At 54.4% G+C, this 13,973-nt stretch overlaps 1 protein-coding gene across 4 annotated transcripts in view; it reads right to left on the reverse strand.

Annotated features, from left to right (window-relative positions):
* TSC22D3 (TSC22 domain family member 3) overlaps nucleotides 436-13,973 on the reverse strand; it is a 62,259-nt gene continuing 48,721 nt past the window's right edge. The window contains exons 2-4 of one of the 4 annotated variants that reach the window (XR_002340888.1): nucleotides 3,127-3,178; nucleotides 2,190-2,415; nucleotides 436-1,980 (exon numbers count right to left, since the gene is read on the reverse strand). Coding sequence is in view for 3 of the 4 variants with exons in the window: in XM_021080825.1 (XP_020936484.1) it covers nucleotides 1,750-1,980; nucleotides 3,127-3,178; nucleotides 3,903-4,024 (405 nt within the window). In the remaining variant the exon portion in view is untranslated. Of the gene's footprint in view, nucleotides 1,981-2,189; nucleotides 2,416-3,126; nucleotides 3,179-3,902; nucleotides 5,416-8,612; nucleotides 9,009-13,973 lie in introns of those variants that run through there. The other 3 variants (XM_021080826.1, XM_021080825.1, XM_021080824.1) reach the window with 3 other exon arrangements.

The raw sequence follows: 13,973 nt of genomic DNA on the forward strand, positions 1-13,973 counted from the left end.
AGTGCCCATACACTCTTAATGCAATAGTTTGCATCTACAAACTCCAAGTTCCCAGTCCAACCCATTCCCTCCCCTCTCCCACCCTGCCCTTTTCTTTAGGGCTTTCTTGGGATATCCACCCCCCCCAATCACTTCCTTGAGCTGAAGTTGTGTCCGTTGCCACCTCGCCACTCACTCCAAAGCTGTACTATGAAAGCTGGAGCGAGAGAGGATTGGGTCCCAGTTCGCCATAATAGCTGAGTGACTTTGGGCAAGTCACTTAAACTGGCTGAGTCTCAGCCTCCTCACCTGTACATGGGGTATGGTGATGGTTCCACGAGATCGTGGCTGTAGGGGTGCCAGTGAAGCAACAGTGAGTCAGAAAAACAGCATCCCCCGACCATAGGCGGGGGCCTCTACCCCCCCATTGCATTTTAAACTCAGTCAGACACCAGCTTTATTTTTAGAAAAAAAAAGAGCAAAGTTTATTGAAATTTCAAGCTACATTTGAAAAATCAAAATCCAAATCCTGGAGACATAACATCAGGATAAGGTGTCGGAAAGTGGAAAGTGTTCACGGCCACAGAACTCCCTAGAGACAAGCTCCCTGAGCACATTACCCAGGCACTGTCGGGTCAAAGCCATTCCCTTGTCCACCCCTTATCCGCAAGAGGACACCTGCAAGCTAGTTGTTCTGCTCACTTGAAAGTTTTCCACAAACATAAAAAAAAAAAAAAAAAAGTTTTCGAATGACGATGTGAAGTCCCAGCTGATCTTCTCTCAACCCCATTCTATGTAGTCAGCACCAGTGAATGGTGGGTTTGGCGTTCAAAAGAGGACCTCACACGCCTTCAGGGGACAGACGGGGCAAGGGGTGCAGCAGCAAGGCATTCGGAGGCTGGCCCCCCTCCCTGCCTTTACTCTTTTAGTTTTACTTAACCTAAAGGACAAAATGGATCAACGTGGTGAATGAACACAGTCAAAAGAATTAGCCTTACGAGATAAGGGACCAGTCAGTACTCCCAAAGCTGGTTAGGCCCTTCAACACGTGGGTGTAGGTGTCTTATGTATACGTCGCTACACTAAGATACAGATCTAGCCCTATGGGTATGTATACGCATGTATGGCTATATAGAAAAACGATGCCAACACTAACCAAACAGAACTTTGTAAGCGGTCATCCCAAAGCCGTAATCCCACACTGGGCTGTGCCCAAAGCCATGCATTACACCATGTTAACCAACAGAAGGCTGACTTGGCTCAAACTCTCCCAACCGTGGTCCTGCCTTGGCGAGGCAGGGGAGGAGAGAGAGGTTGCCTCTGCTTAAAACACAAGTGGCTGCTTCATCGGAACAGTCGTTGTCAGATGAAGCTGTTGAAGATGTCCATGGAAATGGATAAACAGACCCCTTATACTTTCTGGAGCAAACTGGCAGCCCGTCTCAAACTACCTTTCCCCTTTGCCAGCTGCAGCTAAGTTGCCCAGGCCCTGGGAGCACCCCCCCCTCCCCCGGGCGCGGTGGCGTTAGAGGCTCACTGGCTTGGGGTGAGGAGGCCCCATGCAACTCAGCCTCCAGAGACCTGCGCTTTGTCAGGGGTCTGTCACTGGAGTGGACCCAGGTGGCCATGTCCTTGGGACATCTCTTGGCACCAGCTATGCTAGGTGTAAAAGTTCTCCACGTGAGATGACGCTTGGGGAGCCAAAAACAAACCAGAAAGAACTAGGTAGAACAAATTTCGTGGCTCTGCCCACCCTGAGGACAGAGCCACTTACACCGCAGAACCACCAGGGGCCTCGGGCGCTTCTGGGGTTTCGGGAGCTGGCTCCTCAGGGCTCAGCCGGGACTGGAACTTCTCCAGCTGCTCTGGGCTCGCCAGGGTCTTCAAGAGAGTGTTCTCACGCTCCAGCTGGGAGTTCTTCTCCACCAGCTCCCGGATCTGCTCCTTCAGGATCTCCACCTCCTCTCTCACAGCATACATCAGATGGTTCTTCACCAGATCCTGCCCCGGAGGAGATCACGACACAGCCATCCGTCAGCCCCGGGGGGCCCCTCCGCAGCACCTGCCCCCACGCTGTCCCTCAAGCCACCGTCCTCCAGCCTTCCCTCAGCAGCCCCTCAGCACACCGGCCCCGCGGACCCGGTCCTCCTGCCCCTTCCTCTGAAGCACCTAGACCCTCGCTCGCGAAAGCTGCATGACTGGGGCCACACCTGAGGTGGGAGTCCAGTTTTCAAGTTCAGAGGATTCCCCCCGGCCCGACCCCGCCGCAAGTTTCTAATGACTTTCCAAGCTGGTCACTTGGGAGCCTTCTGGGTGAGACTTGTTCTGTTTGGTGGAGGTCTGCGGTATCCCCACTTCCACATAAGGTCCCGCCGCTGGCCCAGATCCCAGAGAACACCTGCAGTGCATCCCACGCTCTTTGTCTGCTTGACACATCTTCACCAAGAGAATAAAATGGGCTACTTTGGCGTCTCCTCCTCGCCACATGACCCAGCATACTGAACTGCAGCTGTCCTGTAGCCTGGCTCCACAGGACACCGGCCCCGGGATGGCTGCCTCCTCTCTGAATTCGGAAGACTGCACTGGGGACAGGGACCTGTGTCATTAGGCTCCAGGGCACAAGAAAGTGGTTGCTAACTGCTGGATGCCCCAAGCCCCTGCAGCCATTCCTGCGGCTTGGTGGAGGAGTATGACCTCTACCTGGTAAGGAGAGGGAGAAGGGGTGGGGTGCTTTGCTTCCTGTTTCCTCCCAACTCCTGACCCCAGCCCAGGCTCTGCAGAGGCACTGCAGTGCAGTTGCATCCAATGAGCTCTGGCCCCTGCCAACTGCGGGATGCAGACAGATGCAAGTATCTGGGCTCCCGGCCCTGCCACGGGCCCAGGACGGAGCCAGAGGCTGCTGCAAAACCCTGGGGTGAGAGAAGGAGGAGGCAAGGAGAGAGTCCAGCAAGGATGGACTGGAAATGCCCGAAAAGGTGCCCCTCTGATGGGATTCTACTTAAGGCCTCCAAGGGGGGTAGGAGGCAGGCTGGCAGCTTCCTCAGGCTCTTGGCTAAGGGCTTCTGTACCCACCCCCTCACTCCTACACTGAGTTACATAAGCAGCAGCCGGGTCTGGGGATGGGAATGACGCAGTGATGCCACTCACCATGGCCTGCTCGATCTTGTTGTCTATGGCCACCACGCTGGCTCCAGAGGCACTGCCAAGACACAAAGCATAGCAACCCTGTTACCCACTTGGTTCCAGTCTCAGGACCCGGCAGCTGTGGCCAAAGTCCTCCATCTGCCCCAGCTCTTCCTCTCTCCCGCCCCCCTGACCCAGAGTTCGGGGCACTTTGTCCCCAGGTCCCTCTCTGGCCCCTGCAGGAAGCTTCGCCTCCCCACCCAGGCTGGCTCCCCGCCGCCGCCACCCAGAGCTCCGCATGGAGCAGCGCGCGGGTCCCCGGGGCGCACGGGCCAGCGTGGCCTGCGCGGCGACATGCAAACAATGGGGGCGCGCGGCCCAGGGAGGCCCCCCGCCGCCGGCTCATTCCAGCGCCGGCCCAGAAGGGCCCGGGCAAACCTACCGGGCTCCGAAGCTAGCTCGGAATTCCTTCTCGGCTCGGAAGCTTCCGGCCTGCTCCCCAGCGGCGCACGGCGCGCGGCCAGCCCGCTGCCCAGCCCTGCCCAGCCCGGCCCTGCCGCCCCTCTGCCTCCGGCTGCACCAGCTGGTTCTTACGGCGCCGCGGCCGCAGGGACGCTCGGGCGGCGGATCCCAGCGCGGCGGTGACCCCCCCTCCCTCCCTGCGTCCCCTCCCCCCGCCCCTTCCCAGGATGCTGCACCGCGGGGAACCGGGACCGGCGGCGCAAGGCTCGCTCGGAGATCCCCGCTTGCAGCCCAGCCCTCGCCGGCGCCCGGGCTCGCGAGCTGTGGCCGGTGGTTACCTGTTATCCAGCTTAACGGAAACCACATCCCCTCCAAGCAGGGAAGAGAAGAAGGAGATGTTGAAATTGTGCAGCTGATAGACCGCCACCTCCATGGGGGTCTGATACATTTCGGTGTTCATGGCTCGGGCTGCCGGGGAGCTCTGGCCGGGCTGCGGGCTGGGTTGGGCGGGCTGGGCGGCCGGCGACGGCTGGCGCGCTGCACGGGGCTGGGCTCTGCGCGTCCGGCCCTGGGGCTAGGAGGGGGGCGAAGGCTGCCGAGCGGACCAAAAGCCGGGCGGGCGTTCCAGAGTTGAAGGGAAGTGACTGGAGGGGTGTCACCTAGTGTGTCACAAACTCCACGGCCGCCAGTCCAACCCAGAGTCGGAGATATTTCGGCTCCTTCTTCTTTATATAGGAGGAGCCGGCTGCGTCACATGGCGTCAGGGGCCATGCAAATGAGTCCTGTACCGGCTTTGTGGCCCAGTTAAACCACATCCCCTCCCTGAACCTTAGGCGGGGACTGTAAACAGTTCAGCACTTTCTGGTGCCAACTGGCGTCTCCAAAGAGGGCCCTGGAGATCGGTAAAAACCAAACTGGAACTGATTTCTTAGAGAAATGAGAAAGTACAAATGCCATAACAGGAGGTAGGAAGCGTTCGGTAGAGGGCGGCGCCGGTTTTAAAAGCTCTTCTTCCGTTGTCGGCCAGCACGCTCCCCGTGCCTTTGCAATGCTCTCTGCATGCGGCCCATCCCGGACGCTGGCCTCCCCATCAGGGGCCTCACTCCCTCCTGCCGCCTGCCTTCTCGGCCTCTCTCCTGCACATGGACTTTGTCATCTGCAGGTCCCCTCACCCAGCCAGCCTGCCCCCATCCTCAGCACCTATCCACTCACCTACTACTACGGATGTACACCTGTCCGTGTACTGACACATGCACAGTTGTGTAACATGCCAATCTGTATATGCCAGCGTGCGTGTATGGAGGAGAGAGTGTGCAGGAACTCAGACAAGTGGGGGGACACGTACAAGGCAGCAGCTGGCGGCCAGGTGGGTGGCAGAGGAGGTGGGGAGGAGACAGTAGGAGGAGTGGGCACTGCAGCGACCACAAGATGCTAGCCCTTTCCTCTTTGGTCTCAATACCCGATTCCACAAAGAAAATACATTCGACATCATCCAGGATCTCATGTCCCTATTTTTAAAAAGCAAGATTTTGTTACTTTCCTGTAAACAGCAAATGACAAAAGGATAAACCAAGGCTAAATTTAAACCATCCCAGGAGAGCACCTGTCCAGCCTTACAGAGGGTTACAGGATACTTCACAAACAGATTCCAAGTCACAAGGGAAATGAGGTGTTTGTTGCCTACTAAGGGTTACATATGTTTCCATCAAAATATTTTTTTCATTCTTTTTAACCTCAAGCTTAAAAAACAACAACAACAACAAAAAGCATCAGAGGCTCGAGGTCCTTTTATCCTGCTCTTTCCTAAGTGAGGCCACCTGGTGGACAGAAGCAGAATTGCAGCCAGATGGAGCAACCTAGACAGAACAAGGGACAGACAGGTGATGCAACTTTGAGTATTATTTACACCAACTCAGGGCCATAAGGAGAACATTGGGTTCCACCACACATACAATAGTTTGGATTAAGTTAGAGCCAGTACCCATGAATCAGTTTGTGATTCAGGCTCCGTTCCAAAGAAATACCCTAGAGCAATCACGCTATTGGAAAAGTACTGGGGCCTCTTATCAGCAAAGAAGGTAATTATTATTTGCTTCAGGATATTTCACCTAACCAGGTGCCTGGCACCGACACCCTGGCCAAGGCCCCAGTTAATCCCAGTCTGAAGGCCTTAATTTTCTCCAGGCTGCCGGTGCAGCTATGCCACCAAACTGCCAACATTTTTCACTATGATATGGGGCTCCCATTGGATTCTACTGGTGGTGATACGTGTGCGAGGGCCATTCTATGTGCAAAGCGCTGACAAGGAGATCTACCCAAGCAAACCTACTGTACTAGTCCAGGATGGTGATTTTCTTCATTCAGTTTAGCTGGGAGACAGTCCCCATCGCAGGATATCAGGTTATCTTCAGGTCACAAACTCTGAACAAGGTGTTTGCACTACGCTGCGTGTAGCAGACGGAACAAAGTGCAGACTATATTTATAGGTCATCAAGAACATTAGCCAAGCCAAAAAAAAAAAAAAAAACCACCAAACAATATCTTAAATCGGGAGCTGAATTGATATTGAAATTCCCTGATATATTAATCTGCCCTCTGTGTCACATAGAGCTTTCTTGGTCCGGGAAGTGTCTGAGTTGACCTTTTATTGGCTTGTAAATCTTTCCTAAACTCACCGTTGCTACCTACCCCCAAGATGCCAAGGGAGATGATGAAAAGAAAAAGTGAGAGATAAATAAGCTGAGTTGGCAGGGAAAAAACACCACCAGGAAAACAGGGCATAGGACAGAAGAAAAACCGGCTCCTTCAATGGGGATTCGCTTATATGGAGACAGAGGCATAGAAATCCAGGTAGTTTGGGGAGGGCAAAGAAAAGAGGTGAAGTTTGCTAGCAAGGCTGTGTTTGAATTGTCCCTTAATTATACTTCAGTTAGAAATAAGCTCAGTTTGAGACCCACTGACAGAAACTACCATTAACTGAGCATAGGCTATGGGCCAGGCATTGTGTTGGCTGAGTCACAAACCCTGTAGTGTAGGCACTGTCACGCATCATTTTACAGATGAAGAAACCGAAGGTCTGAGAGGCTACCTTGCCCACAGCTAGTACATTAGAGGGCTGGCACTCCAGTCCAGGTCTTCCTGACCTAGAGACCAAGTTTGTTCTTACTACACTTACTGCTGGGGCAGGGTGGAGGTTTGTTGAAGGAGTCAAGGCGGTTGAGGGATGGGTTGGAGGTGCCAGGAAAAGTGGTGAGGAGGAAGAAAGGGTGAGGGCCAGGGGAAGTGCTCCTAGGACGCCAGCGGCATGGGGGACCGGAAGACTATCCCAAGAGTCCAAATGAGCTTTCTAAGAGGGCTTTGCTCAGCTGCATTATTTCAAAAGGCAGCCAAGGAGTCCTCAAAGAAAGCCCTCTCTGTCTAGGAAAGAGGAACTGTGAATCCAACCGGGTGGCTCCCAGAATGGACTACACAGTCCCGGGTGTACAGCAGCCCAGATTAGGTGTGGAGTCTCGGAATAGTAATCACGGCCCAGACAGAGTTCCAGTTGCCAGGGCCCCACTCACTGACACCCTTAATGAACTGCCCCCTCCGCATTCCTGCTGTGCTCAGCTTTTAGGAGAATGAAACCAACAACAAGAAAGCAAGCTCAGATCAGGGATTTAGTTTAAAAAACAAAACAAAACAACTTCAAAATGATGTCCCAGTTTCAGCCCATACTCAGCCAGTTTCCTGTCGCTGCCACATCTTTAGTCCATCAGCCAGGAGTGAGAAGAGCTCACCCCGGAGGTCCCTGATTCCCTGTTTGCAGATAACAACGGCTGGATCCCAGGACCCCAGGGTTTGCTAAAGGAAGACCACTGACCTAAATGTCCCTGTAGAGAGATTTTCAAAGTGCGGGGGTAGGGGAGATAGGGGTGGAGAGTAGTGGGGAGAGGGAGAAATCAGAGGAACCTGAAAGGCTTTCTGCTTAACCGTCGGCACATGGGAAAATTCCTCTGCCCAGAATGGCTGCGCCAGACCTTGCACTGAGCGGAAGCTTGTGCTGTATAAGATGGCCATGATCCCGTCTACCTTTTCAGAATAAACTGCTGCTCCATGAGGCTCTCAGCATCCTTGGGTCCTGGGGAGGCGGCCCCGGGCAGGAAACAGGGGCCTAGGGATTCAGCCCCAACAAGAGCAAACGTTTCCAAACTCCCTTTCTTCCATCCCGGGACTTACCCAGGAGGCTGGACCCAGAGCCATGGCGGCCACAGCGCCCAGCTGATGAGCTGGGTCTTTTGCGCGCTCTCGGTTCTAGCCCTACAGCCAAAGGATTCTGTGGTTAAACAGACACGGCCGACCCTCCTGTCTCAGGGGTGACCTTCCAGATGGAGGGTGGCATGAGGAGGACGGGGCCAAACTCTCGCCATTTCCAGTGGCCCTGAAAACCAACTTGTTCCTTTTGAGCTGGAAGAAGTGTCCTGGCATTGCCATCGGTCTGTTCCACTTCAAAAGCCAGACTCTCTAGGACAAGCACCCTTCCTATTTCGGGTTCCCACGACACAGGGAGACGGAGACTGGGCGGTCTGGGCCGCAGAACCTGTGGGCAGGATCTCAGCCCCCAGTGGCGGCAGCGGCGGTGGCAGTGGCTTGGTGGTGGGGGAAGCAGACTCAGAGTGGGTGCGGTAGGCTGGGGGTGGCCAAGACGGAGGGGGGGACATCTCACTTCCCTTTTTGTCACACTCGAAGCATTGTGTACCACGCCGCCCAAAGGAAACTATTTATAGGCAAGTCTTCCTTATTTTCGACAGGGAATGTTCCACCCCAAGATTCGGCAATGTTGCCGGCAAAACCCAGGGTCTTGTGTCAGGAGAAGCAGAAAAAGACACGCTGTGAGAGGTGCGGGACAAGCTGCAAAGCAAATACAGAGTGAGGGGCTGGACAAGGAAGTCACAAAGGATTCTGAGGGCAGGAGCATTAGACAGGACAGCTCCTCGACAGGCCTCCCCCCTTACGTCTCCAGCTCGGCCCCTTTCCGCCTGAAGCTCTGTCTCCTCCTAATTACTTACTTGTCCCTTTTCCTGAAGAGGCTCGGGGAATAGGGCGGCTGAAATGCCATCACGGAATCTGTCCCGGCTCCACTCTTCTCTCTTCCCTTGTGGGTTCCACTCCTGTCTATGGTCTCTTACATCCTTACTTTGGCCTCATGGGAAATCCCCAAGGTCCAGAAGGAGGGAAGCGAGAAGGAAAGACGGTGACAGACAAAGTGCCTTGTCCTCTGTGGGTCACGTGAACTGCCCCGAATGGCCAGAGCCCAGAACCCCGACGACTTCGGGGGGCAGAAAAACAGAGAGGAGGATGCAGATGCAGATGCAGATGCAGAAGGCGGTGGTGGGCTGGGGCGGCGGGGGGGGTGTCCCCCCCCCCGGGAGAATCGTGTCGGAGAGGGCCCCTCTCTTGGAAAAGCAGCTCTAGCAGCCGATTTGGGCCAGACCCTGGCACCGAATGATGCTAGGAGCAATGAATTGTGCCTTTCAGCTCCCTACCCGACAGGGTCCCATGTGAGCCTCACAAACAATCTCCCAGTGACACTAGGGATGACAGGCAGAACCAAACCCCGTTTGGACAACGCATTCCACCCCACTCACGCCGCGCTCAGAGAAGTCAAAGAGGGCTCTTGTCAAATCACCCTGGGCATCCCAACTTCGATGGCTAGCAACGGGGGCGGCGGGGGGGGAAAGACCGTTTGTTCTGGCGTCTCAGCAAGACTGGATGTATTGGCGATGTTATCCAGGAATGCAGTTTAGCTCAGTGGATCTTGAATTTCATGAACCTTGTGTCAATATTTATGCTTGTCTCCCTTCTCCTTTATGCCCTGCAGCTGGGAACATTTACATCCATAATTTTTCTAAGCTCTCTTCTCCTTGTCCACCATCCCCCATTACCTATCTACAAGTACGAAGTAGATATTCCTGACGAGAAGGTCAAATTAACCTCAGGAAATGGAATCCCCTCCTCTCCCCTCCTCTGCACACTCGCCATTATCGTTCAATTCAATCCAATGTTGACTGACCGCCTATTCAAAGTGCAAGGCACATTTCAGGGAAATTAAAAACAAACAAACAAATTCATAATACAGGTCACCGACTGTGCTTCCTTCCAGAATATCCTGGGCCTGTAGCAAACTCAGGTATCTTCCTACGGGTGAGATCTCACTGAACTGTTTACTTCAGGAAAAAGCCTAGGGCTTGGTGGGGGGGGTGTGCTTGGGAAGGCAGCCTAGGGTTTGGGAGGGGACCACACCAACCTCCATCACCCCAGGGCATCGCTTCATTCCTCAGAATTGGGGGTGGTTTTGTTTTCACACCCACCCCCCGTGCTTTGGTGCGTGCACATCTAGGTGGAAGTAACACAGCAGTCATGGAGCCTGGAGGTTCTGCAGGACCAAAGGCTCCTCTGACATGGTGGCCAACAGTGGTCCCTCACTCTGAGTTGCCAATCCCCTCCTTTTAGGGGGGCAGTCGGTGTTCAGCACAGCTAGGGTGGGGTCACCTCTACCTGCCTAATTCTTGGCTTTCCTTCTTTGGCCAGCTCCTTGCCGTCTTCTCCTTGCTCTATATTGCCCTCAGATAGGCAAATACCCCTCCTCTTCAAGGCCCACCTTCTGTGAATCCTGGCCCATGACAGCCTTCTGGGGGGAGGTGCAGGGGCAGGAAAGGAAGCAGCAAAACACATGGCCGTGTTTGTTGATCTGCACCAGCGCTCCATCAGCTTCTTCAGGTCAGGGAGACACTGGTAGGGCCTCTCCCCAGGGCTTCTGCCCTATGGCGCAGTCTCAAGAGCTGAAATTCCAAGCTATTTTTTTTTTTCCCTAGCAGTTGCCGGGGTTACTTGGAGTGGTATGTGAAGGACTTGAGACGATTGGCAATGCTTAGAAGACGAGAAGCAGGAGGATCTTGTTGGGGATGCGAAGCCAGCAGACAAGGGGCCTGTGAAGAGGCCAGGGCCCTGAGGTGGAGCACCTGGCTCCCGTGTGGGCCCCCCGCTATAGAATGAGTGACCTTTGAAGTGGTCCGGGTTCCCTGGGGAACAAAATGACCGTAATAATACTGGCCTCTTCAGGCGCGCAGGGGCTCCTGGGCCAGGATGGGTAAGCATTATGAGCCTCCTGGGCCTTTCACATTGTGTGCCCAAGGCCACTGCTTACCTCACAGCGGAGCTATTCACCATGGGCTCACTTGAGGTGGCTCCTTGATCCTCTGTTATGGGACTCTGCGACTTGCCAGGAGGGCCTCTGCGATTGCAAAGGGGCCCGTGCATGGGCTCTCCAGCCACCTCCCCCCCAGCCCCCCGAGGGTTTCCAGGATGGAAAGAAGGCAGCCCGGCTGGGGTGGGAGCGCTAGCAGGACGGGGCAGGGAACACGCTGCTCCCCGAACAGAAAGAGAGGAGAGAAACAAGTCAAGTTCCCCCCTGGGCACCCCCCCGCCCCACCCCCGGCCAGGGGAACAGAGCCAAAGAGCTCAAAGGAGCGCTGGGAGGGGTTAAGGAAGGCCTCCTGCCCGCTTGGAGAACTGCTGACAAGGAAGACACACACCTTATCAGGAAGAACGAGAAGCAGAGAAACACACACGTATTTATGCAAACACCCTTTCAGCCTCTGACAAAGTCTAATTCACCAAGCCAGGCAGGCAGAGGGCATCATTTCATCTCCACCTCTGTCTCCGTCTCTCTCAGCTGAGGACAGCGTCCCCATGACCCCAAACGGGTAGTAAGGCAACAGGACGGAGCAGGATGGCAGCTCTAGACCCGGCCAGAGTGTCACAAGCCACGGCCTCTGTTCTCCCTGACATCCAGAGCTGGCTGTGTGCTGCGCAGGGGCCATAGGTGACAGGGTCTTGGGGGCAGCTCGGAGTGGCAGTCAGGTGGATACAGGGGAACCAGCGTACTGCTTCACACCCTATACCGGGCACGGGCAGTGCCCATGCTGCCAGGTCGACAGTTTTCAAAGCTGTCAATCACACGCTCAAGTGAAAGTGAAATAAAAACAAGCACCATTTGTGCACAATCACGCGAATGCCTAAGAAATGATTGCCACAGCCTCCTCACGCGGACAGTTCTGAGGAGATGCTATTTGCGACCGATGACCTGAGAAGTATGATTTGAAGGGCACCGAGGAAAAATTCCTCCCAGGGCAAGCTGTTTGCCTGACTGGACGACTGCAGTGTCTACCAACGTCATCCTCCGAGTCACACCTTTGGGACCTAATGGAATTCTTTACACTTGGAGGAATTAGGGAAGTTTTTTTCTGCCAATGCTAAAGGCCCGGGGAAAGTGTCGCATTCTGCCACTCTCAGTGGTAAACGCTTAAATAAGGGTGAACTGAATTTTCGCATGACTTTCAACAGAGTCATCAGTGGCCGATCAGCATCGGCAGGTGACTAAACACACAGCAGGTTGACCTCACCGATGGGCTGCGGAGGGAAAGGAATGGGCCCGGATGAGGAGAATACCGCTGTCCTGGGCCCCAGCCCTAGAAAACCTAGTGGAATAAGTCTATGGGTTGGGAAGGGTGCGTTCGGGAGATGTGGATGCAACTCTTGTGGGCCTAGTCTGTGGCACTGCTTCTGGGAACCACTGGCCTATAGGTGACAGCCAAGACAGGGTCTACATGAAGCGCGCCCATCGCGCCAAGGTCACCCCCCCCCCCACTTTGTAGGACTCGCCATGACAGGGTTTGGCATATCCCGGACCCGATGTCTGTTGAGCCATCTCTTGTGCACTCAGGCTCAGCTAGCTCTGTGCCACTCACGCCTGAAAACTGGAGCAGAACTTGAACGAGAGCTGCCATGGGAAGGATAACCGAAACCTGCTCGGATGTATAAATCAACCTTTGGCAAATGTGGCTTCTCAGTTAAGAGGAACAGATTGCTTCTGAGACACTTCACAGCTGTCGCTGGGAACTCGTGGCCTGGGAGGTTGGAGGCGTGGGGGGCGGGCATCAGAGGGCAGGAAAACAGAAGAACCGAGGGGGTGGGGAGGGAACGGGGAGGGGCTGATTTTTCTCCAAGGGCAGAGTCTGTTCAATTAACCAGCCCTACCTCCCGTCTACAAAAGCCAGCTCTCCTCCAGCCCTGTGGCTGTCACCGGTCAGACATGGATCCCTTCCGAGGTTGGCTGGAGGGCTGTGACTCATTCCCCCTCAGGAGCTTTGCTGGGGCTGACGACAAAGATTTGCCGGGACCTCTGCAAACGGTGGCCATGCCCTGGCCCCGCCATCCTCACTCCTTCCCATGGCTTGTGAGCGTCTCCTGGGCAAAGAGGTGGCCCCTGCAGCTCACTGGTTCCCTTCTCCCAAGGGAGGGCCAAAGGGGAATTTGCTGCTCTCTCTGGTACGCATCCGGCCTGTGTTTTGCTATTTTCTTTTCTTTTTATGTTTAATTTACATGGCCTGCTAGGTTTGGGGCTTAAATAAACAAAGGTTATGCTTCCCCCAAGGCCTGGACTTCCTGGTTGCCTGTCAGCAGCAGAGTGACCCTTTTAACCTCGTCTCTTGCTCCTTGGGACAGGCAGGGATCGGGGTGGGGGGGGGGAGGAAAGGTACTTGGGGTCAAAAGCCTGGGAATTCTCAGGGCCAGCCTCAAATACCAGCCCCTCGCCCTTCTCCACACGAATGTGAAGTCCTGAAGCTGCTTTACCAAGCACGGACTTCTTTTAAAGTCTACTGCAAGTCTCTAAGGGTAAAGAGACAGAAAACTCAAGGTATTTGCATCGACTGTTTGAAAAAAATCTACTTACAAATGTCTTTGTACCACCACGCAAAGACAGAAGAGCCCAGGTCTGGGCGGGCAGAGCCTTGACAGTGAGCGGCCTTCAAGGCCTATAGACTGAGCCGAGCGCAGTGGGCCTGCTCGGGAAAGGCTTCCTGCCAAAGCTCATACACCTTAAAAAATAAGAGGAACACTGGTCCCTGTGTCCTGGGATAGAGCTCTCACAGCAGAGTAACGAATCCTGGTCAACAGTTGTGACATCCTGTTATTTGCTAAAACTAATAATGCCATGGAGTTTGTTGACAGAGTTGCAGAAAAGCTAAAGTAAATATGGAAACTGAGGAATGGCCAAGCATAGACAGTTACAAGCTCAGCAGTTGAAAAGAGAAGTCTCAAAGTCTGGCATTTCTGACTCCCCGTCCAGTTCCAATTTGTTGTGTCCAGACTTTCACAAGTCATCAATACAGCCTATGGGGACCGGGTCATTTGAGGGATTGCTGTTCAAATGGAATCAGCATTAAACTTTTTTTTTTTTTTTTTTTTTTTGCTTTTTTAGGGCCACACCCTTGCACTTGCAGAAACTCCTTGCACGTCTTGGGGCGGCGGGGCCTGAGCACAGTCAGGAGACCATCCAGAGGCATCTGTCGTGTCACCGGCTGCTT

This window comes from Sus scrofa, chromosome X (assembly GCF_000003025.6).
Source record: "Sus scrofa isolate TJ Tabasco breed Duroc chromosome X, Sscrofa11.1, whole genome shotgun sequence".
NCBI lineage: Eukaryota > Metazoa > Chordata > Mammalia > Artiodactyla > Suidae > Sus > Sus scrofa.